General features: G+C 46.9%; 1 protein-coding gene across 3 annotated transcripts in view; it reads right to left on the reverse strand.

Moving 5' to 3' along the window:
• Window positions 1–286: 286 nt before the first annotated feature.
• Window positions 287–21,921, reverse strand: part of DDX24 (DEAD-box helicase 24) — a 32,902-nt gene continuing 11,267 nt past the window's right edge. The window contains exons 1-9 of one of the 3 annotated variants that reach the window (XM_023255988.2): window positions 20,959–21,109; window positions 18,839–19,555; window positions 11,392–11,904; window positions 10,189–10,342; window positions 9,390–9,905; window positions 7,213–7,288; window positions 4,254–4,442; window positions 2,529–2,658; window positions 287–849 (exon numbers count right to left, since the gene is read on the reverse strand). In XM_023255988.2, coding sequence (XP_023111756.1) covers window positions 569–849; window positions 2,529–2,658; window positions 4,254–4,442; window positions 7,213–7,288; window positions 9,390–9,905; window positions 10,189–10,342; window positions 11,392–11,904; window positions 18,839–19,550 — 2,571 coding nt within the window. In that variant the 5' untranslated portion in view covers window positions 19,551–19,555; window positions 20,959–21,109 and the 3' untranslated portion in view covers window positions 287–568. Of the gene's footprint in view, window positions 850–2,528; window positions 2,659–4,253; window positions 4,443–7,212; window positions 7,289–9,389; window positions 9,906–10,188; window positions 10,343–11,391; window positions 11,905–18,838; window positions 19,556–20,958; window positions 21,110–21,921 lie in introns of those variants that run through there. The other 2 variants (XM_023255989.2, XM_006933075.5) reach the window with 2 other exon arrangements.

Below are 21,921 nucleotides of genomic sequence, written 5' to 3' on the forward strand. Positions count from 1 at the left end.
CCCCACAAGTGGCTCTGACGTTAAGGAAGCCTGTATTCTCTTGGAACCCGAGGATGGCAGCCTCTTCCCTGCTCATCTTGCAGAGTGGCTCAGACAAGGCAAAAGCTGAGTGAGTGGCAGAGAGCTAAAGAGCCGTTGGGGGTCTGCTGTGGAGAAAAGCAGGAACACAAGCGAAGGCGTACTGCTCCATCCACACCGTCCGGTGGGATGACACACACCCCACATGCATCCTGCAGCCAAAGGATTAGCGTGGCTACATTCCAGCTAAAAACTCAGGATACCATGCTGGTTCTGACTACTGTTTTTAATTGAGAAAACCAAGCTGAACGTACAAGAAGCCTGTACACACTGGAATACAGAAATATATAAGCTGCTGCATAGAATTCTTACTCCAAAACAACACAAATGTGCACAAGGTCTCGCCTGCAGTGGGCGCTGGCAAGGAAGAGGGCGATTTCTATAACCGGGGTGGACAGTGGAGTGGAATGCAAAGTGGGCAGATTTTCCATACAACCAGAGAACACAGAAACAACGTGCCGTCACCCACAGACTCTGACCTGGAGCGTGGTTAATTTGCACTTGTACTTGGCTGCGGCTGTTCCTGCTGCTGCTCTTTCGGCTTCTTCTTCTTCTTCTTCTTCTTCTTCTTCTGTTTGGCCAGGCAGCTCAAAGCAGACTCACCATCTCTTGGGGCAGACGTGAGCGTGGGCAGCCTGCCAGACTGAGTTGGATACTTGGTTTTCAGGTCATCTTTGAACAACGGCTGGGAGAGTAAATGGCGCAGCTCCTTCTTTAAGACCTTCATCTGCTTTTGTCTCCTACGCTCTTCTTGCTGGTCAGTTTTTCTTCCTTAAAACACAATACAAAACATCATATTTATTGTGATTTGTAGCAGCATTTTGTCTCCCTCGATGGATACCTGTGATGAAAAATGTTTTAGGGGTGCATGGGTGGCTCAGTTGGTTATGCATCCAGCTTCGGCTCAGGTCATGATCTCACGGTTGGTGGGTTCGAGACCTGCGTCGGGCTCTGTGCTGACAACTCAGAGCCTGGGGCCTGGTTCGGATTCTGTGTCTCCCTCTCTCTCTGCCCCTCCCCTGCTCATGCTCTATCTGTCTCAAAAATAAATAAAACGTTAAATTTTTTTTTTTTTTTTAAGAAAAATGTTTTAGAACTCTTGGAGAACCAAGGCTCAAAACTTCTCTATGGAAGCTAGTGTTGGCTAACTTCCAACACCATTTAGGAGGGGGATACTCAGGGCCACCGTTGTCTTCACTCAAAAAAAAGTCTCTAAGACCAGAATCCTCTCCATTTTACAGTCAAGGTCACTTGCTGAAGGTCACAGAGCTAGCTAGCTAGCTGTCAAACTGAAATTAAAACCCAGGTTTCCTGACTTGAAGACCAATTTTCTTCCTATGACCATTGTGACTCAATAGGTACAAAGCCTCCAGGAGACTGTGAACACCGTCCGCAGCCCAGCTCTCCTGTACCTCACCACCAGCACTGACTGCACCTGTGGAGGCCGGCACAGTCAAGGCCTCCACACCAGCCTGTCCTCAGGAAGGGAAGCCAGGGCCTGACCTGTCAACAGCCCACGCTTGAGCTAACAGAAGGAACAGCTCCTTGTCACCAAGCCCGCTGGTTTGGTTCCCAGCTTCCATATTGAGCAGACAGCTTAAGTCAGCCTCCCAATCTGTTGGCTTTGGCACCGAGAAAGCCAACACCTCAGCTGAGCTGCCCACCTGTGGGATGGAAAGAACACTGGATCTAACTCTGGTGTCATCAGTTCTAGATTTGGTTCTACCACTTCTTAGACTCAAGAGCTTTCCTAGAGCAGGGACCACACAGAGTCATCCCTGGATCCTTAGGCTCTTGCCCACATTCAGAATAGGGGCTCAGGAAAGGCCCAGTAGTAGAGCTGTTTCCCTGTGCAAACTGCTCCTTTTCTGTGAGCCTCTAGTTTCCACATGTAAAAGGACAGTAATCCCTGCTGTTTATGTCCGGAGACGATGAAGGTCAGAGGAGATGATAAACAGTAACAATAATGATCATAAATACCTTAAAATGTACCAAATACTTTCTAGTTGCTAGGCACTGTGACAGGCACTTTACACTCATCAACTCAAGCCATCTTTGCAATAACCCCAGGAGGTAGGAACTTTAGGACCTGCGGCTTATACATGATGACAGCCTAGGTACAAAAGAGAGGTTAAGGAACTCAACCTGGTCACACAGCCAGTTAAGGGAATGGACCAGCACTGGCTGCCAGGCCACAGAGCCTACCCCTAATGTTGCTATACTCCACTGCCTTTCCACATGAAAGAGGCAGCCGAAGGCTCCAGACAAATAAGACAGAGGGAACAAAGGCCAAGGGCCGTAGGCTCATCTGGGACTGAAGCCTGTTACAAAGAAAGAAAAGGCATCTTGCTGATTTTAAAAGGACCCATGGTTGTGAGGAGGTTCCAACCAGACAAAAGTTGAAGGGAAAATGCTGAATGTATCCTTCAAATCCCACCCAGCCCACTCACCCTTATACATCTCTTCTTCCAGCTCAATCTCAAGGGCAGCTGCTGCCTGCTCGATCCAAGAGTTGTGCAGACATGCCTGGAAGTTCCGATATTCAGCTTTCTCAATCTGCCGAGCTAAATGTATTCGTTCCTGGGGGAAAGGAGTAGAGAGTGTTCATCTGACAGAAGGTTCAGCCTCTAGGAAGCAAAGGCTCATAGAAGTTGCGGTTTTCAAAAAAGCCCCTGAGATCAGCTCCCATCAAAATGAATCTGTTCTGGTTACTGACAAAAGCAGAGAGGGCAATCAGCGCACGAGTGGGCACAAACGAAATCACAAGAGCCAGCTTTCCAAATGACAAACCTGAACAGCACCCCCTGGTGGAAGCTCACCGCAGTTGGACTGCCAATCTCCAGGTGTCCAGAGGGAACTCTTTTCCCCAGACACCACCGACAGCTCCCAAGCTGAGCTGGGACCCTGAACCACCCCAATAGTCCTGAGTTAGGGCCCCACTGTGACTGATCACAGGGTCGACAAAGTCAGAGAACTGCCTTCTCTCTTCCACGTCGTCCTTTGCCAAAAACATTTCAACTCTCCTGCTTGTGGGTGTTGGGGCCAGGCTGCAATGACAGGAAACACGGGAAAAATGGAAGAGACCTTGTGGTGTGGGGGGAAAGGAGCCAGAGGAAGCCAGGGTGGCTCCCAACCTTCCTAACGGGAAATCCTCTGTCATCTCCATTCTTCCAAGCTCACCTCCCATTGTATTGACCCACACGGCTAACACTCCTTTCGAGCCAGAGGAACCAACAGTCCTTGAAATGTTTCATGCTTTTGCTCCCTCAATTCCTGGAATTCTGTCTGCTCTCTACCTCTCTACAGGCGAGAAGCTTGGAGGAAACCTCCTCTCCTACCAATATAACCATAATGCCCACCAGTGCCATGGTGTTCCATTTGTACCTAAACTTCAGCACGGGCTCAGCCTGCCTCACGAGCCAGTGGATCTCTATGGAAGAAAACCCACCCCACTTTGGTACCTGACACACGATGGCCCACAGTTAGCAGCACCTACTCAGCTGAATGCATACTGAGTTAAAATGTAAAACCCCAGGGCGCCTGGGTGGCTCAGTCGGTTGAGCGTGCGACTTCAGCTCAGGTCACGATCTCGCGGTCTGTGAGTTCGAACCCCGCGTCGAGCTCTGGGCTGATGGCTCAGAGCCTGGAGCCTGCTTCCATTCTGTGTCTCCCCCTCTCTCTGCCCCTCCCCCGTTCATGCTCTGTCTCTCTCTGTCTCAAAAATAAATAAAACGTTAAAAAAAATTAAAAAAAAAAAAAAAAGTAAAACCCCAAAGGTAGGAATTACTGGCATTTGCTTCAGGAATGTGACAAACCTTTAGTATGTGCCTCGGCGAGACAAGCTGACCTTACTTCCCTACAACCACCGGATGCAATGTCCAGGCAGCCACACTCACGGTCCTTGTCCAGTGGACAGGGAGTTGCAGAGGCTCCAGGGGCAGGCAGTGAAGAAAGGGCTCAAGAAGAAAATTCCCTAGGTTTTTGCACACTCATCAATTTCTCTCTCCCACCACATCCAGTGTCCCCATTCCTTTTTTTAACGAATCTGCCTGTTAGCTGTTGGCAGAATCATTACTTAGTTTCTAAAGTTTCTACTGCCAGAGCCTCCCAGCAAGGTGAGGCTGCGGCGTGATCCCTTCCCTCGTTAGCACTGGGTTTGTAACTTTTATCTCTACCTTGACTGCATCCATGTACTTTGTCTGCACAGGAAACAGTGGGATGTCCTCATCTTTCTTGAGGGTTTTATAAATCTTCTTAAAGTTGATCACATCCTCAGGCCCAATCAGCATAAGGCTGAGGCCTTCATTGGTGGCCCGAGCAGTTCGACCACTTCGGTGGACATAGATCTCCGAGGTGCGAGGAACCTGCCAAAGGCAGAACCGGGAAGTCAGCGTGTGGCCGTCACCCAACATGCTCTTCCCCTCAGGGCCACCAGCCCAATGCTGGACCTCCCTCCCTCCCAGTCAGGCAGCAGAAACCTCTCCGGCAATGTGGACCGATCCAGCCCTTCTCCCTTAGTCCTAATTCTTCAGCCCATTCACTGTGCAGGGTCTGCCTTCCCATGGCCCCTGTTCTGCCCGCCCCTGCTTCCAGACCCTCATGACCACCCAAAAGAACAATGACAGTCACTTCTTATTTCTTCTCTCGTCCTCCCCACTTTCCCTGACCCAACCCAAAACTGCCATTGTAATCTTCCTGAGCCAAAGCTCTGACCACAATTCCCACTCTAACTAAAGAAGCTCTGAGGGTTCTTCAGTACCTCTACATGAATGATTGAACATGGTAATCAGAACAAACATTTACTGAGTGGTTACAATGGGCCAGGCAATTTTAAGCATTTGCATGTATTATCTCACTTACTCCTCACAAACAGCAACACAAAATAGATGCTTTCGTGATTATCCGTATTACAGACCAGGAAACTGAAACACACAGATGTTAAGCAATACCCCCTAATAAACAGTGGAGCCACAATTTGAACCACAGCAGTCCAACTTCAAAGTCTATGCTGACCTCTGGGCTCCACTGCCTCCACTCTAATATATACTGGACATGTCACCCACAGGTGTGGATGGGCACTGACAATCCCTTCCCACTCCTGTGGCACACACCACTGATCAACAACAGCCTTCTCCACCGAGTCCAGATAACACGATCATTTCCAATGCAGCTCTCAGCGCCGCTATGAACTGTTCATAATGGTGCTAGAAATGAGGTCTACTGGCCATTCTTCACTTTGTTCTCCCAACATACACCCCAACTCATGGCCAACTGCCCACTTCCACCTCTACATACCCAGATCCTCCCCATTCTTAAATGCAAAGCATCTTTTACAAAGTTCTTTCCGACCTCCCAAACTGGAAGTTACTTTTCTCTCCCGTTGTATTTTACAACTTTCTAACACCTTCTGCCTTAAATTACGGCTATGGTCGTTTCATCTCCTCTAGTGGACTTGATACTTCTCTGGGGCCAGGATTATGCTTTGTTCATCTGGATATCTCCCACAAAGACTGACTCAGCCTCTTTCGCCCAAAAAAGGATGAAGATTTGCTAAACGGAATTGGCAGCCTGAAAGACTTTTTAAAGCATGAGGAATTAGAAAGGAGAAATAATAATGCCAGATAGCTACCATTTACTGGGTACTTAGCACTGTGGGAGGTGTTCATCAGCAGGAGCCCATTTAATTCTCATCATTACCCTAGGGTTTCAGCAGCATTATGACTCCCAGTTTACAAACAATGACACTGAACACCAGAGATGCCAAGTAACGTGCCCAAAGCTAACCAACTATGAAGCAGGCCACAAGCATTCAAACGCTCCAAGTGTGGTTTTGGAGCCCATATTCCTAACCACCACGCTATGCTAATATTCACCAGGTGCATGCATAATTAATGTCAGTATCAATAGCAGCTGACATTTAGTAAGTGCTTAGGATGTGCCTTGTGTTTTTCTAAGCTCTTCACACATAATAACTTAGTTCACTTTAATAAGAACTCAGAGGGGCGCCTGGGTGGCTCCGTCGGTTAATCATCCGACTTCAGCTCAGGTCATAATCTCAGTTTGTGAGTTCAAGCCCCACGTGGGGCTCTGTGCTGACTGCTCAGAGTCTGGAGCCTGCTTCGGATTCTGTGTCCCCTCTCTCTGACTGCCCCTCCCCTACTCATGCTCTGTCTCTCTCTCTCGAAAATAAACATTAAAATTAAAAAAAAACTTAGAAAAGTAGATACTATAATAACTTCCATTTAACAAATAAAAACATATGGTTTAAAGAGATTAAAATAGCTTGCGTAAAGTTACATGGCTGGGATTTAAGCCCAGGAAGGTCTTAAGCTACCACACTCTTCTATTTCTCTATACCAGGATAGCCAGTTTACATGCTACCATGCCCATTCCATGAAAGAAAACAAGACTCTAACCTGCCAGTAAGTATCAATTAGTTTATCCAAATCAGAGAAAAGGACGATGTGACATCAGAAATGCCAAGAGGTTTTTTAAGAATAAATCTCATGAGGGGCGCCAGGGTGGCTCAGTCGGTTAAGGGTCCGACTTCGGCTCAGGTCATGATCTCATGGTTCATGAGTTCGAGCCCCGAGTGGGGCTCTGTGTTGACAGCGTGGAACCTAGAGCCTGGTTCGGATTCTGTGCCTCACTTTCTGCCCCTTCCCCACTCCTGCGTGCACGTACTCTCTCTCTTAAAAATAAGCAAACATTAGAAAAAATTAAAAAAAAAAAAAAAAGAATAAATCTCACAAACTCTTGAATGCAGAGAACAACTGGAGAGTTGACTGGGCGGGCGGGGGTTGGGGGGGGGTGATGGGCACTGAGGAGGGCCCTTGTTGGGATGAGCACTGGGTATTGTATGTAAGCGATGAATCACGAGAATCTACCCCCAAAGCCAAGAGCACACTGTATACGCTGCATGTTAGCCAACTTGACAATAAATTATGTATTAAAAAAAAAAAAGAAATCTCACGAGTATTCTGAAAGTGACAGCAGTTAGTCGGTCACTAGACGCCAGTGGTACTCTGCTGCATGAGGCCCTGGGACCAACAATTCCTCCTCCCTCCTGCTCCCTCCCCAAACCTTCACCTAAAAAATTCCCCAGTTAGCACAACAAAGTCTCTACTGCCCTACCTGGTAATGGATGACATGCTGGACTTTAGGGATATCCAGACCCCGAGCTGCCACATCTGTTGCCAGGAGAACACAACTGTGGTGGAGAGACAAAGCTCATTAATAACAACTAACAGCTCTCATTAATCAAATTCTTACCACCTGCTGAATACACTAGATAAAGAAACTGAGGCTCAGACAGATTAACTCCCAAGGCATAAACACGGCCGTTCACTTGTGAAGCCAGGATCCAAAGTGGGGTCTCGCTGACCACAATCGACAAGCCACATCCTGCAATAAAAGGCTACCTTCAGTAACTTAAATGAGGTCAAGCCCATTCTAGGTCAGGGACCTCGTCTTCTATCACTGTCCCACTTACTTCCCTCACATACACTTTCCTCGCTTTCCTTCAAACATGCCAAACATGCTCTGGCCTCTAAGCCATTAAACTTGCTACACCTTAGGCCTTACAAGGTCTTCCTCAGACATTCCGGTTTCCTTGCTTTGTCCACACTCTGCTACAATCCCTCCTTCTTAGAGAAACCTCCCTGACCACACCCCACAGTCTGCACAACTCTGCTCCTCAGCACTCAGCAACACCTTACAAACTACAGACTTGCTTTTCAATTTATCATCTCCCTCCACTGGAACATAAACCTCGTAACAGTAAGGACTTTGCACTATTCACTGTTCTATTACCTAGAACAGTGCCCGGTTGGTAGTAAGCAGGACATAATTTCACTGGGTAATGTTTCTTAATGTGTGCGTACTTCAAAGAAAGTCAAAAGCACCTGAGGTGTGTATGTCTTCAAAACGTAAGATTCTGGGCTTTTCAGAATCCCCACTCCCTGTAGCTCTGATGTAGGGCACAAGAATGTGATGCAAATTAAAATTTATGAAACATTAAACCGCAGCTCTAAGTCAATGGCGGCAACTTTTTCTGTAAAGTGCCAGATGGTAAATCACTTTGGGCTTTGAAACTACTCAACTTTTGCTGTTCTCTATGCAAAAGCAGCCAGAAACAATAAATAAATGGGCCTTGCTGTGTTCCAATAACACTGTACTTATAAAAACAAGCAGTGAGCCAGATTTGGTCCATGGGCCATCGTTTCCTACTCTCTGATCAAGTAAACCACTAAATTCTATCTGGCAACATTCCAAGGGAGGTAAACCAGACACTTGTTCTGGAAACTAATCACTCTGTAACCGGACAAAACACTGTGCAGAAGTCAATCAAGACTCAACCTCAACCTTCACAGGCCCTTATCCTGATGACATGCACACTGCTGTCTGAGCATCAGTCTGGCCCAAAAAGAGATGCACAGTGACAGCACAGTAGGACACAGCATGCACTCTGGGCCTGACACGCTTGTCTGAGGCCCAGCTCTGTCACTTTCAGGATGAGAAACCTTGGGCAAGCTTTCCTAGATCTTACTGTTTTCAATCTATAAAATGAGAATAATGATAATAAATGATACGAAATAAGTATTAAAGCTAACGTTTAGCAAGTGCACACTATGGGCCAAGCATTGTTCTAAATGCTTTATATGTATAAATTAATTTAACCTATGCAACAACCTCTCAATTAGCTTCTATTATTATACTGTTATGCTAATTATGAGAGAAGTGAAACACAACTGAAGTAATTTGGTCAGCTAGAAGTGGCACAGCCAAGGTCTTGACCTCAAGCAATCTGATTCTCTCTTTTTAACCATGAATCTATTCTGCTCCTTCTCAAGGATGTTAGAATTCGATGAATGTGGTCATGTATTTAAAACGCCAGCAAATACTTACTGTATCATTAAGTGTTCAGTAACAGTTGGTATTATCGTCACCATTACTCATTATTTTTTGAGAGAGAGCAGGAGAGGAACAGAGAGAGAAGCAGAGAGAAAATCGTAAGCAAGCTCTGTGCTCGATCCTACAACTATGAGATTACCTAAGTCAAAATCAAGAGCTTAACCGACTGAGCCACCCAGGAGCCCCTACCATTACTCATTGTTAAGAAAGTTTCTGTTGGGCATTATTAGCAACTAAATGCATTAGTGAGAGTAAGCCTGCTTCATGATGTGCAAAAAAGGGCTACCTTCTACCGATAAGGCCTCCGTGTCAGAAGGTAGCTTCCCACCCTCTCCCACCGTCCTGGCAACCTTGATGTAATGGCCAGCGCCTGGGTTCTGGGTACAGGCCTGACTTACTCTTCCAGACGGGCAAACTGCTCCAGGTTTCTGAGCCTCTGCTTCTGGTGCATGCAGGCATGTAGGGTCAGTGGCATGATATCTAGGACTTTGAGGAGCCCAGAGAGGCGTTTGATGCAGGAGATGCTGTTGGCAAACACTAACGTGCGGCCTGGATACTGCATCAGGAAGTAGTACAGATAGAAGTCTTTCTCATCAGCCTCACAGTGAATCTTGGTCTCTGTCAGGGTCTCCACTGTGGCCTCATTTCTGGTGAGATCAATGACCTTGGGCTTGCCCCTCATACCAATCTTCTGCACGAGGAGATCAAGTTTGGCAGTTTTGTCGATTTTCTTCGTGTGCTTCTTATGAAGGATTCGAGCAGGAGCTTGATGTACCAGGGTCAGCGTGGCAGAAAAAATAAGGGTCTGTCTCTTTGGATTGTATTGGGAGTCACTGAGCATCTCTAGCAGCTGTGAGAGCTCAGCAAAGTGGCCTTTCTCAACCATCCGATCAGCCTCATCGACCACAAGGCACCTGCAGATCCAGACAGATCCACATAACCTGGTTAGTAGCAGGAGTCATTCACAGCACACTCGACTACCATCGCAGCTCTCAAAAGAGACACACACACGTGCCACCACCTCCAGGGCCTCAACTAACCTTCCTCATACACACTGGGTTTTCTAAAGGCCCAAGTCTGGCTGGCACCACACTGTGGCACACAGTGATAAGGAGAAGGTATTGCATATACTACCATGCCACCCCAGGTCCACTTCAGAAAGGGAGGGAAAGGGAAAGGAGAGGTACTGTCACTTACCTGAGCTGCTTAAGGTTGCTCAAATGAGGGTGCTTTTCTTTAATTAGCTCCCACAGCCGGCCCGGAGTGGCAATCACAATCTCGGGCTGGCGGTTCAGCATCCTCTGCTGTTTCTGCGTAGACATTCCACCAACCAAGATAGCAGTTTTAATTCCTATGGTACACAAAATATGAGAGACCCTGTTATTCAGTCTGGCTGCTTATTTTCTGCCATGGCTGACATAGGCGCTCCCAGATCAGCAGAGGCGATCAACCACCAGGACAGCTCCCGTCTCTTTTTGGATAGCGCTAAAAGAGTGGGCCTGGCCTAACCGTTGGTGTCACTCCTAGAAGGCACATCAAGTCTTCTATGATCTAGGCCTTGCCTGCTTCCCCAACCTCATTTCTTTCTACTCCCTCCCCTCTATCAACAACAGAAGACCTGGATTCAAACCCAGGCATATTTACATCCAAAGTTCCCGGAAAACTGAGCGGCAGTGCACAATGCTGGGAAAGATGTCACTCTGCAGCTATCACACACCTCCCTAGGAACCCTGCTATCCCCCTCGATTAGAATGACTCTGAACCTCCTCTAATAGCCTACTGTTCTGTTCTCTTCTCTCGCGGAGGACTTCTCAAGGTATCCAATGTGGAAAGAACACATAGGATCATGCAGGCGAAGTGCTTAGCAAAATGCCTGGCACACAGTAAGAGCTTGGTAAGTACTGCTGCTTTTAGTATAAAGTTAAAATCCACACTGTGCAGCCCATCCCAAAAGGAATTCCCTCAAAGAGTAAGTTCAACACCCCAAGCCAGAGGTTGGCAAACTTTTTCTGAAAGGGTCGATAGTAAACATTTTGGCCTAGTGAGCTAAATGGCCCCTACTTCATTCTGCCTTGATAGTGCAAAAGCAGCCACAGACACAATGTAAACAAATGGGTATGGCTGCACTTTCTTTACACTTTGCCCATCTCTGCCCTAAGCATCCACCATATGCAATAAATAACTAACTACCCACGCATCTAGAACGGCATTAGCTGTGTGCCATTCTTAGGAGAACTGACAAAGCATCAAACAATTTCTGCAAGGCTTAATTCTCTGGCAGGAGAGAAAGATTTCCCCTAAAGGGTAGGAGCCACAGTTCATTCACCTGTGCCACCCCGGCATCTAGGATCCTCTAGGATCCTCGGAAATATTTATTAAATGGAATTAAACAAACCTCACCTGTAAACTTGGCCACGGCATCAATATGTTGCTTAACCTGGACAGCGAGCTCCCTGGTAGGAGTCAGAACCAGTCCAAGTAAAGGGCGCTTCGGATGTGCTTTACAGGTGGCGGTTTTGCCACCCAGCTCTTGCTTTAACCCTCCAGTCTGCTCTTCATCCAGCTTTTCCTCTTTGCCTTCATCCTGCTTGGGGATGGCCCTCTCCCTGATCAGGGAAGAAGGTCCTTCACCAGCATCATCATCACAGAGGGGCAGCGCCCGGTCCGACACGGCAGCTCCAGTCTCGATCTTGCTGGGTGGCGCTCTCGCCTTCACTCCAGCTTCACTGGGCAGGGCTTCTCCCTCAGTTCCAATCTCATCAGGCAAAACTCCAGACTCAGTTCCGGCCTCGGTCCCGGCCTCGCTAGGTAATGCTCCTGGGTTCCCTAGAGTTGGAGTGGGCTTCTTTTTCACCTGCCACTGCAGTACTGCATGGATCATTGGAATGGCAAAGGCGAGGGTTTTTCCACTTCCTTAGAAGTAAAACAAAAACAAAAACGGTGTGAATCAACAAACGCACATACCTTTTCTCTGGGGCTCTTTCTTTTACACAGACTAAGGGATCCTGAAATAGCCAAGTGCCAGGCTGACCAACCCAAAGCTCCTCCACCCAGCACAGATTCCCCCACAGCACTGCAACCAGAGGCATCTGGAATTAAAAGCCGAAAAAAAGTCTGGCAGACTAGCCCTGAGGCCTAAGGTCACCCATGTGAACTACACACAAAGTCCACGCGCTGAAACTCTAAACAGATAGACAAGTTTTGTGTGTGCGTGTTGTCACTGTTGTGAAGAAACAACACCACGTTAGGGTGTGAGGAATGGACACCTGTGTATAGTTTTCCAAGACCTTAGATGGTGGGAGTAGAAGACAATTTTTTTAGTTTTTGAGACAACTTTAAATCAGCACACTTTTCTCTATGTTTGAACATTGTCAAATTGACCTTTGAATGTATATGACGCCCTAACTCACATCCTCTAGGTGGTTAATACAAACCAACAAGACACCGCAAGTTGAGAATTTAAAGTAGTTCCAAAGTTATAATGCCCCAAGCAAAAGCAAATAAATGATCTCTGGAGGAAGAAACCTTTATCATAAGCCTCAAAGAATTCTCTCTAGTAATTTTCAGAGGAAAATGAGCAGCTCTCAGTTAAAAAAATTAATAACCCACAAGAAAACAACGTATACTATGAGCAAGAACTGTAAGAGAGCAAAACAGACCCATTAACACTTCAGATAAAATGGCACTTTTCATCAGAAACCATCAAAGCTAGAAGACAGTACTACATCTTTATTTGAACACCTGAAAAAAAAAAATCTGACAACATAGAACTCTACACTTCGCAGAAATTCCTTTCAAAACAAATGTAAAACAAAGACATTTTGGCACACAGAAGCTGAATAGTTTATCATCAGCAGGACCTGGACTACAGAAAGTACTAAAGGGAGCATCTTCCGTGCAAAAGATGCTACTGGATGCGATTCTGGATCTGTACAAAGGAAGAGCACCAAAAATGGTGATGGTAACATGGGTAAACACGAAAGATGTCTTTTTCTTATTTAAACACATTTTTTAAGTTTAAACTTATTTAAACTTAAAATTACTATACATAAAAACGTATTTTGAATTTCTAAAGTATATAGCAAAAAGCACAAAGGAGAGGAGAAACAGAAATATATTTTTGTAGGGTTCTTGTACTATATATAAAATAGTATATTATTACTTGAAGGAAGAGCATAACATATTAAAGATATATACTATGAATCCAAAAGCAACCACTAAAAGGAAATAACAGAGTTACAGCTAATAGTAAAAGATATAAAATGTCATCACAAAAAATATTCAATCCCAAAGAAGAGGAAAAAGAGAATAGCAAATAGCAAAACAACATATTACAACCCAACCATTACCAATAATCAAATTAAATATAAATGACCTCAACAAATAAGACTGTCAGACTCAAGAGCAAGACCCAAGTATATGCTGTCTACAAGGATGCCATTTTGTTTTATTTTTTTCCCTACAAGTCTCAGTTTAACATAAAGCATATTTTATAAAGATGAAAAGCCAGTGAAGAGGTACATAGGGCAAGGTCTGGAAGGGTCCCAAGTGCAAGGGCTTCTGTCCCTGTGGAATGGGGGCACACCACCCTCCCAGCACACAGATATGTTCATCAACCTGGAAGCTCCAAGACACCCACTTTAAATACAAAGACATAAGTAGGTTAAAAGTACAAGTGTGGGGGCGCCGCGGTGGCTCAGTCGGTTGGGCGTCTGACTTCAGCTCAGGTCATGATCTCACAGTCTGTGAGTTCGAGCCCCGCATCGGGCTCTGTGTTGATGGCTCAGAGCCTGGAGCCTGTTTCAGATTCTGTGTCTTCCTCTCTCTCTGCCCCTCCCCTGCTCATGCTCTCTCTCTGTCTCAAAAATAAATAAAAACATTAAAAAAAAAAAAAAAAGTACAAGTATGAGGGAAGGCTGGCTGGCTCAGTTGGTAGAGCATGTGACTCATTCTCAGGGCTGCAAATTCAAGCCATACATTGGGTGTAAAGATTACTTTAAAATAAAATCTTTTTTAAAAAGCGCAAGTATGAAAAAAACCACACCATGCTAACATGAATCAAAATAAAGCTGGAAAAGGTACATTAATTTGAGAGAGAGAAGATTTTAGAAAAAAGAAGACTGGGGATAAAGAGGGCCATTTCATAATGGAAGGAATAAAGTCATTTAAAAGACGTAACAGTCCTAAACATGTAAACACAAGTAAAACAGCTTCACAACACAGGAAACAAAAACTAACAGAACTGCAAAGAAAATTATCACTCAAGGAAAAATAAGTAACATAAATATTCTAATATATTAAAGCAATTAAATTTGTAGTTAAAACCTATCCTACTATAAAACTGCAGGCACAGATTAATTCTACTAAATAAGGTAGAAAAAAAAACCAATTCTATACAAACTTTCAGAAAATTGAGAATACTCAAGTCATTCTGAGGCCTGAATGACTCTGTGACTCCAAAACCAAAGACATTATAAGAAAACAACAAACTAATATCTCATGAAAAGAAATTCAAAACTTATCAACAAAATTTAGCAAATCAAACCCAACAATATATAAATGGAATAACACACCGTGACCAAGTTTGGGTTATCCCAAGTATGTAAGTTTGGATTAGTATTTGAAAATCAGTGTACTTCACCATTATCAACAGACTCAAAATGAAAACCACTTATCTTTGTTTTTTAATGTTTATTTATTTTGAGGTAGAGTGCAAGCAGGGGAGGGGCAGGGGGAGAGAGAAAGTCTCAAGCAGGCTCCATGCTCAGAGCTCAATCCCACAACCTGTGAGATCATGACCTGAGCCGAAATCAAGTGCTGGACGCCCAACTGATTGAGCCACTCAGGTGCCCCAAAAAACCAGTTGTCTTAATAAATGTAGAAAGAGAATTTCAAAAAACCCAACAAGCATTCCTAATAAAAAAGTTCAGCAGGGGTGCCTGGGTGGCTCAGTCGGTTGGGCATCCGACTTCGGCTCAGGTCATGATCTCGCAGTCTGTGAGTTCGAGTCCCGTGTCGGGCTCTGTGCTGACAGCTCAGAGCCTGGAGGCTGCTTTGGAGTCTGTGTCTCTCTCTCTCTCTCTCTCTCCCCCTCCCCTGCTTGTGCTCTCTCTCTGTCAAAAATAAACAAACATTAAAAAAAAATTTAAAAAAGTTCAGCAAAGTAGGAGCTGAGGAGAATTTTCTCAATCTGATAAAAGGCAAGTAAAACCTGATACCATACTTAATGATGATACTTAACAATAGTGCTCACTATACCATTTCAATTCAAAATTGTACTGGAGATTTTAGTCAGTGCGATAAGACAAAAATAAAAGGCATCTAGGCTGGACGATAACATCATCTTTGTAGAAAATGTGCTGTAATCTTCAAGAAACTACTTGATGGTACCAACTTGGAGGGTGTAAGTCAACATACAAAGACATCATATTTCTATTTGTTAGCAACAACCTGAAATAGAAAATTTTAAGTTGCCATTTACAATGGCATCAGGGGCGCCGGGGTGGCTCAGTCGGTTGAGTGTCCGACTTCAGCTCAGGTCATTATCTCATGGGTCATGGGTTCGAGCCCCATGTTGGGCTCTGTGCAGACAGCTCAGAGCCTGGAGCCTGCTTCAGATTCTGTGGCTCCCTCCCTCTCTGCCCCTCCCCTGCTTGCACTCTCTTTCTCTCAGATAAACATTAAAAAAATTTTTTTTAATGGGCAGGAGAGGGGCGCCTGGGTGGCGCAGTCGGTTAAGCGTCCGACTTCAGCCAGGTCACGATCTCGCGGTCCGGGAGTTCGAGCCCCGCGTCGGGCTCTGGGCTGATGGCTCAGAGCCTGGAGCCTGTTTCCGATTCTGTGTCTCCCTCTCTCTCTGCCCCTCCCCCGTTCATGCTCTGTCTCTCTCTGTCCCAAAAATAAATAAACGTTGAAAAAAATAAATAAATAAATAAAATAAATAAATAAATGGGCAGGAGAACTGACAAGACGCCACCAAGGCATCACCAAGGAATCCACCAAGGAATATGGATGACAAACAGGCACTTGAAAAGATGCTCAAAAATTAGCCAGGGTTAAAGACTGTACATACCAAGTGTTGGCAAAAACATGGACCAATTCAAACTCTCATAACTTGGTGGGTATGTAAAATGGTATAATCAGTTTGGAAAACTCCTAAAAAGTTACACTTACCGTAAGACCTAGCCATTTCACAGGTATTTACCCAAAAGAAATGAAAGCATATACACATACAAGGACTAATACACCAATATCTATGATAGGTGTTTTTTTACTGTTTATTTTTGAGACAGAGAGCGCGCGCGTGCGCGCACACACAAGTTGTCTTAATAAATGTAGAAGGGCAGGGGCAGGGCAGGGCAGGGAGAGGAGGAGACAGAGGATCCAAAGTGGGCTCTGTGCTGACAGCAGAGAGCCCAATGCAAGGTTCAAACTCACAAACTGTGAGATCATGACCTAAGCCAAAATCAAGAGTCGGATACATAACCGATTAAGCCACCCGGGCGCCCCTCCAATAGTTTTATTTAGATAGCCAAAAACTACAAAGAACAAAAATACCCATCAATGGATAACCAAACTGCTTTATCCATGTCCTGCCTGGAATACTACTCATCAATAAAAAGCAATGAACTACTGGTACTTGTAATAACATGGTTGAATCTCAAACTATGCTGCAAGAGCCAAAACACCCACCTCCCCCGAAAGTCCATATTGTATGATTCCATTATATAAAAGTCTTGAAAACACAAACTAATCTCCAGTGCTAGAACGCATATCAGAAGTTGTCTGGGAATGAACAAGGAGCAGGACCCAGGAAAAGAGAGATTACAAAAAGGGCCCAAAGCATCTCGTCGGGGTGAGGGAAACATTCATCATCTGTGCGGGGAGCAGTTTGTTCATGGCCCCGTAGGTCTTTGTGAATCTTAGACCTGCAGAATCCCAGCATGCCACAGAGATAACCCGATAGGAGCTGAGGTACGAATCCAAATGTCAGGGTCTGGCAACAGTGTGCTGCACAACCTTGCCTCTGCTTCCAGAAACCCACTTCCAGGCCTCCGCACATACCAAGGCAGTAGAGCAGAATGCTCAAGAGCACACAGACCTCATCTAGAATCCAGGCACTACCACTTTTCAGCTGTGCAGTTTTAGGGACACGGCTGAGTTTCCTCACCAGTAAGACGAGAATAATGCAATCTATCTCAGGGTGGTCGTAAGAACTGAATTCATCAATGTAACGTACTTAACACAGTGCCTGATACATTTTATCTAAGAAAATGTTCTAAATCATAATTGTTACTTCCATTCCCCTGAGGCTTCCTTACTCTTCCATCTATGTGACTCTTATACAGGACCTCACCCTTAGTACCCTGACCACTCTTTCCAGAATTCCAAGGCACAAAGTGTCCAGATGGTCTAGTCCTATGCAAAAGAATAGCCACTAGCCATGTATGGCTATCGAGCACTTAAAATACGGTTACTCTGTAAGAGTTTTACTTTTTTTTTTTTTAAGTTTATTGATTTATTTTGAGAGACACAGCCATGAGCAGAGGAAGGGTAGAGAGAGAAAGGGAGAGACAATCGCAAGCAGGCTCCACACTGTCAGTGCAGAGCCCGATGTGGGGCTTGAACTCATGAACAGCAAGATCATGACCTGAGCCAAAACCAAGTGTCAGATCTTAACCAACTGAGCCACCCAGGCACCCCAAAACGTGATCACTCTACATTTGAGCTGCAAGCTCAAAATGTCAGATTTTGAAAACTTACTACAGAAATAAGAATATAAAACATCTCATAATTTTACAATGAATTACATTAACTGAAATATATTTTAAAGTTAATTTTTACCTGTTTTTTTACCTTTTCAAAATATGGCTCCTAGGAAATTTAAAATTACAGACGTGGCTCACGTTACACGTACGTTTCTCCTGGTTACCTCCGGTCTAGCCGGACTCAGCTCCAGGTAGTAGTACAAGCTCTGCCCTCCAGTCGGTAGTTTCATCGATTGAGGGCAAGTCAACCTGCCACTGCTTCACAAAGCCTTAGATGGCCCAGGGAATGAGGGAACTTTAAACAATGCCTAGACCCAACAGTACCTCATGCCAACATCTACCACACACCCAAATCTTTCCAAGGATGTGAACTCACCAACTCCCAAAGCAGCCCTTGTACCTTTGGACAACTCCTGTGAATCAGACCCTTATTCCTTACACTAATGAAGATCTACCTCTCGGGAGGGCTGAACTTAGCCCTACTTTACCCCTCTGAGCCATTTAGAAATGCTCGAGAACGGGAAACTACCATGTGCAGATCGCTCACAATACACCGTGTAAACTACTGTAACTTTGCATTTAACCCACAAAGCAAAAAAAGTAGGTACTGCTGGGAGCTATAGGGGTCAGAGAGAGAAAGTGACCTGTCCAAGGTACCAATTACAAAGCGGCAGTTTTCAGGGGTCCCTGGGGGGCTCAGTCGGTTGAGCGTCCGACTTCAGCTCAGGTCATGATCTCGCGGTCCATGAATTTGAGCCCCGCGTCGGGCTCTGTGCTGACAGCTCAGAGCCTGGAGCCTGTTTCAGATTGTGTCTCCCCCTCTCTCTGCCCATCCCCTGCTCGTGCTCTGTCTCTCTCCCTCTCCCTCTCCCTCTCAAAAATAAACAAACACTTAAAAAAAATTTTTTTTAAAGTGGCAGATTTCAACCCGGAGCTGGCTGACTTGTAAACACCTTCATTCAACACTGCTTTTGTGGTTACAACCCCAAATTCCCCTCTCCCACCTCCATCCAACCCGTTAGCAGCCACAAGTTCAACCCAGAAGCAATCTTGCCCTGGCCAGCTAAGGATGCCCCTACCTGTCTCAGCAGCCCCAAGGATGTCCAGTTTGTCCCGGATGGCAGGTGCCAAGGTCAGAGCTTGGATTGGCGTAGGTGCAGAGAAGCCTAGGAAGCTGAGGGCTCGGAGAACCGGCTTGGGTACAAAAAGATCTTTCCAGGCTGTTACATCTGCCTTCTGGTCATGCGTTTCAGGCACCCATGTCTTTGCCTTTTTGGGCACCTTTGGAATAGTACTCTGGGAAGACTCCAGCTTTTTTTTCCCTTTCTTTTTCTTCTTTTTTGGAACAGTCTGGGCTGAGCTTTCTGATACCATCGCCTCTACCTCTGGATCAGGACAAACTGTGCCATGTCCCTGGGGCTCTGGCGCAGCATCTCTGACCTCAGACTCTTTCTCGGCACTGGCCCCTCTAGTCTCCGTGTCTTTATTCTTCTTCAACTTCATCTTTTTCTTTGAGGAGCTAGACTCTCCTTCCTCATCTCCTGAAACAGCTTGTGCCTTTCTCTTCTTGGGCCCCTCCTTTGAGAAAAGACTGGAGGGGTTCTTGGCAGGGGAGACCAACTGGTAATCTGTCAGTTCCTCAAAGCACACCAAGTCATCCATCTGTCCGTCTGCAAACATATTTGGGTCAATCTTCACCTGCTTCCATTTCCCCACAACTTTGATTCCCTTCGTCTGAAATTTGCCATAGCTTGGCGGCTTTGGCCTTGATTTTGTCTCCTTCAACTTCATGGCTACTGAAAAGAAAAGGAAGGAAACGTTCCATTAAGTTGGCAACTGAGAAGCACAGGGTTCTGAGGCAACAAATATTTTCTAAGCGTATCAGGCCCTGCAAAGAAGTGAGGACACAGAGATAGAGAAGATCAAATTAGAGAAGAAACACAGCGACAGGGGCGCTGGGTGGCGCAGTCGGTTGGGCGTCCGACTTCAGCCAGGTCACCATCTCGCGGTCCGTGAGTTCGAGCCCCGCGTCGGGCTCTGGGCTGATGGCTCAGAGCCTGGAGCCTGTTTCCGATTCTGTGTCTCCCTCTCTCTCTGCCCCTCCCCCGTTCATGCTCTGTCTCTCTCTGTCCCTCTCTGTCCCAAAAATAAATAAACGCTGAAAAAAAAAATTAAAAAAAAAAAAGAAACACAGCGACAGATTAGGCAGCAGGGCCTGGAACAGAGGGGACACAGGAGATGGGCAGACACGCGCTGCATCTGGTTTGGATTCCAGATCCAATACTTAACTGCCCGTGTGCCACGGACACTTCCGCCTAATCCTCTCGGAACGTCAGTGTTCTCATCTTTTAAAAAGGGAGAGGCGCCTGCTAATATCTAAGTCACAAAAATGTTTTACGCAAATAAAGAAAATTACGTGGAGCCCGGAGAAAAAAGCCTTCCACAGCCAAGCCATTTTGAAGGCCGAATTAAGAAATGAGGAGGCTTGGAGGGAGGGGACAGGAGGCCAGCTTTAGGATCCGGGCACAGACCTTTCCTCCTCCTCACGCCTGGCTCCAAGAAGGCAAAACGCCTCTTCCACCATTCCGGCCTTTGCCCACCCAGCTTTGGCATTACATTTTAAGTCACTTAAAATACATTTCAACGGAGGCCGCTTGAGTGGAACTCGATCCATCTCCTCCCTTTCCAGAAAAGGCCAGGAAAAAGGACAGATCCTGGAAGGAAGGATAAAGGTGAAGCGTAGCTCAAATTTGGGCCCGTGGCGGACGTCTCACTCCCTGTGAGCCTCAGTGTCCTCGCCTGTAAAATGGGGATGACGAAGGGGTCTGTCTCAGGGGATCGGTACACCATTACCAGGTGGCGCACGTCAGCACCCGCTGGCCATGGCGGCTGAGCGCTCGGCACGTCAGCACGCAAGGAGGCTTCCCCCACCGCACCTGCGACGCCACGACCGCAAACCACCGGCTTCCACGATGACGGCGGTGGGAGTGCTCAGGCCCAGAGGGGCGAGCTGCTCGGCCCCGCCTCAGGCACGACAAGCGCACGAAGCGGACAGACCGAGGCCACCACCGAGCCAGGAGGCCCACTGCAGGGGCCCCCGGCGCGGGGCCGACGGCCGCCCTCTCGGGGCCCGAGAACCCAGCGGCTTAGACAGACCCGCAGCGGAAGCCCCGGGCCCGACCCCAGTCCCGGTACTGACCGCCTGGAGAAGCCGCCGCGGCTCCTTCGCACGCGCCGGCCGACCGCCTCGCACACCTCCACCGCTCTCCCTCAGCTGCAGCGTCGTCCGCAGTTCCGGGGCGGGGCCTGCACTCACGGACGCATGCGCCCTGCGGCAGGAAGTCCCGCCCCCATCTAGGCGCCGCTACGTGATTCGCTATGGCTGCATCGCGGACTCCTGCAGGGCGGGGGCGGGGGCGGGGGCGGGGGCGGGGGCGGGGGCGGGGGCGGGGGCGGGGGCGGGGGCGGGGGCGGGGGCGGGGGCGGGGACACGGGGCGCCTGGCGTTCCGAGAGGTGCGATTGCGTCTCGCACGCTGGGTAAGCGTCTCTGCCGTTCTGCGTCCAACGGGTTCAGTGTCGGCTCCTTCTCCGGAGCGCAAGTTTTCTTATATATTTTTTTAACGTTTATTTATTTTTGAACGTTTATTTATTTTTGAGACAGAGAGAGACAGAGCATGAACGGGGGCGGGTCAGAGAGAGAGGGAGACACAGAATCCGAAGCAGGCTCCAGGCTCCGAGCTGTCAGCACAGAGCCAGACGCGGGACTCAAACTCCCGAACTGCGAGATCATGACCTGAGACGAAGTCGGACACTCAACCGACTGAGCCACCCAGGCGCCCCTCTTGTATTCTTGGTCTAGCTTCGGTGCACTGGCTGTCCACGAATGAAGTACCTAGTGCGTGCCTGGAGCCTTTTGCAAACGTTTTAGCATCTAATTTGCAGCCCCAACCAGCCTGTATCGGAGGGGCTGTTTTGTCAAGTTTTTTCACGCCTCGCCCGTTGCTCACTGATGGTCAGGCTACGTTGCCCTGTCTCCAAAGCTCATGCTTTAATCACCAAGCTAGATTGACTCCTTTGTTATGTGCAGAGAAATCGGCTTCACGGTAGATGATGTTCCTTTCAATGTGGGCATCACCACACCACCTGGGAAACATTTCCCAT

This window comes from Felis catus, chromosome B3, assembly GCF_018350175.1.
Source record: "Felis catus isolate Fca126 chromosome B3, F.catus_Fca126_mat1.0, whole genome shotgun sequence".
In the NCBI taxonomy this organism is placed as follows: Eukaryota; Metazoa; Chordata; class Mammalia; order Carnivora; family Felidae; genus Felis; species Felis catus.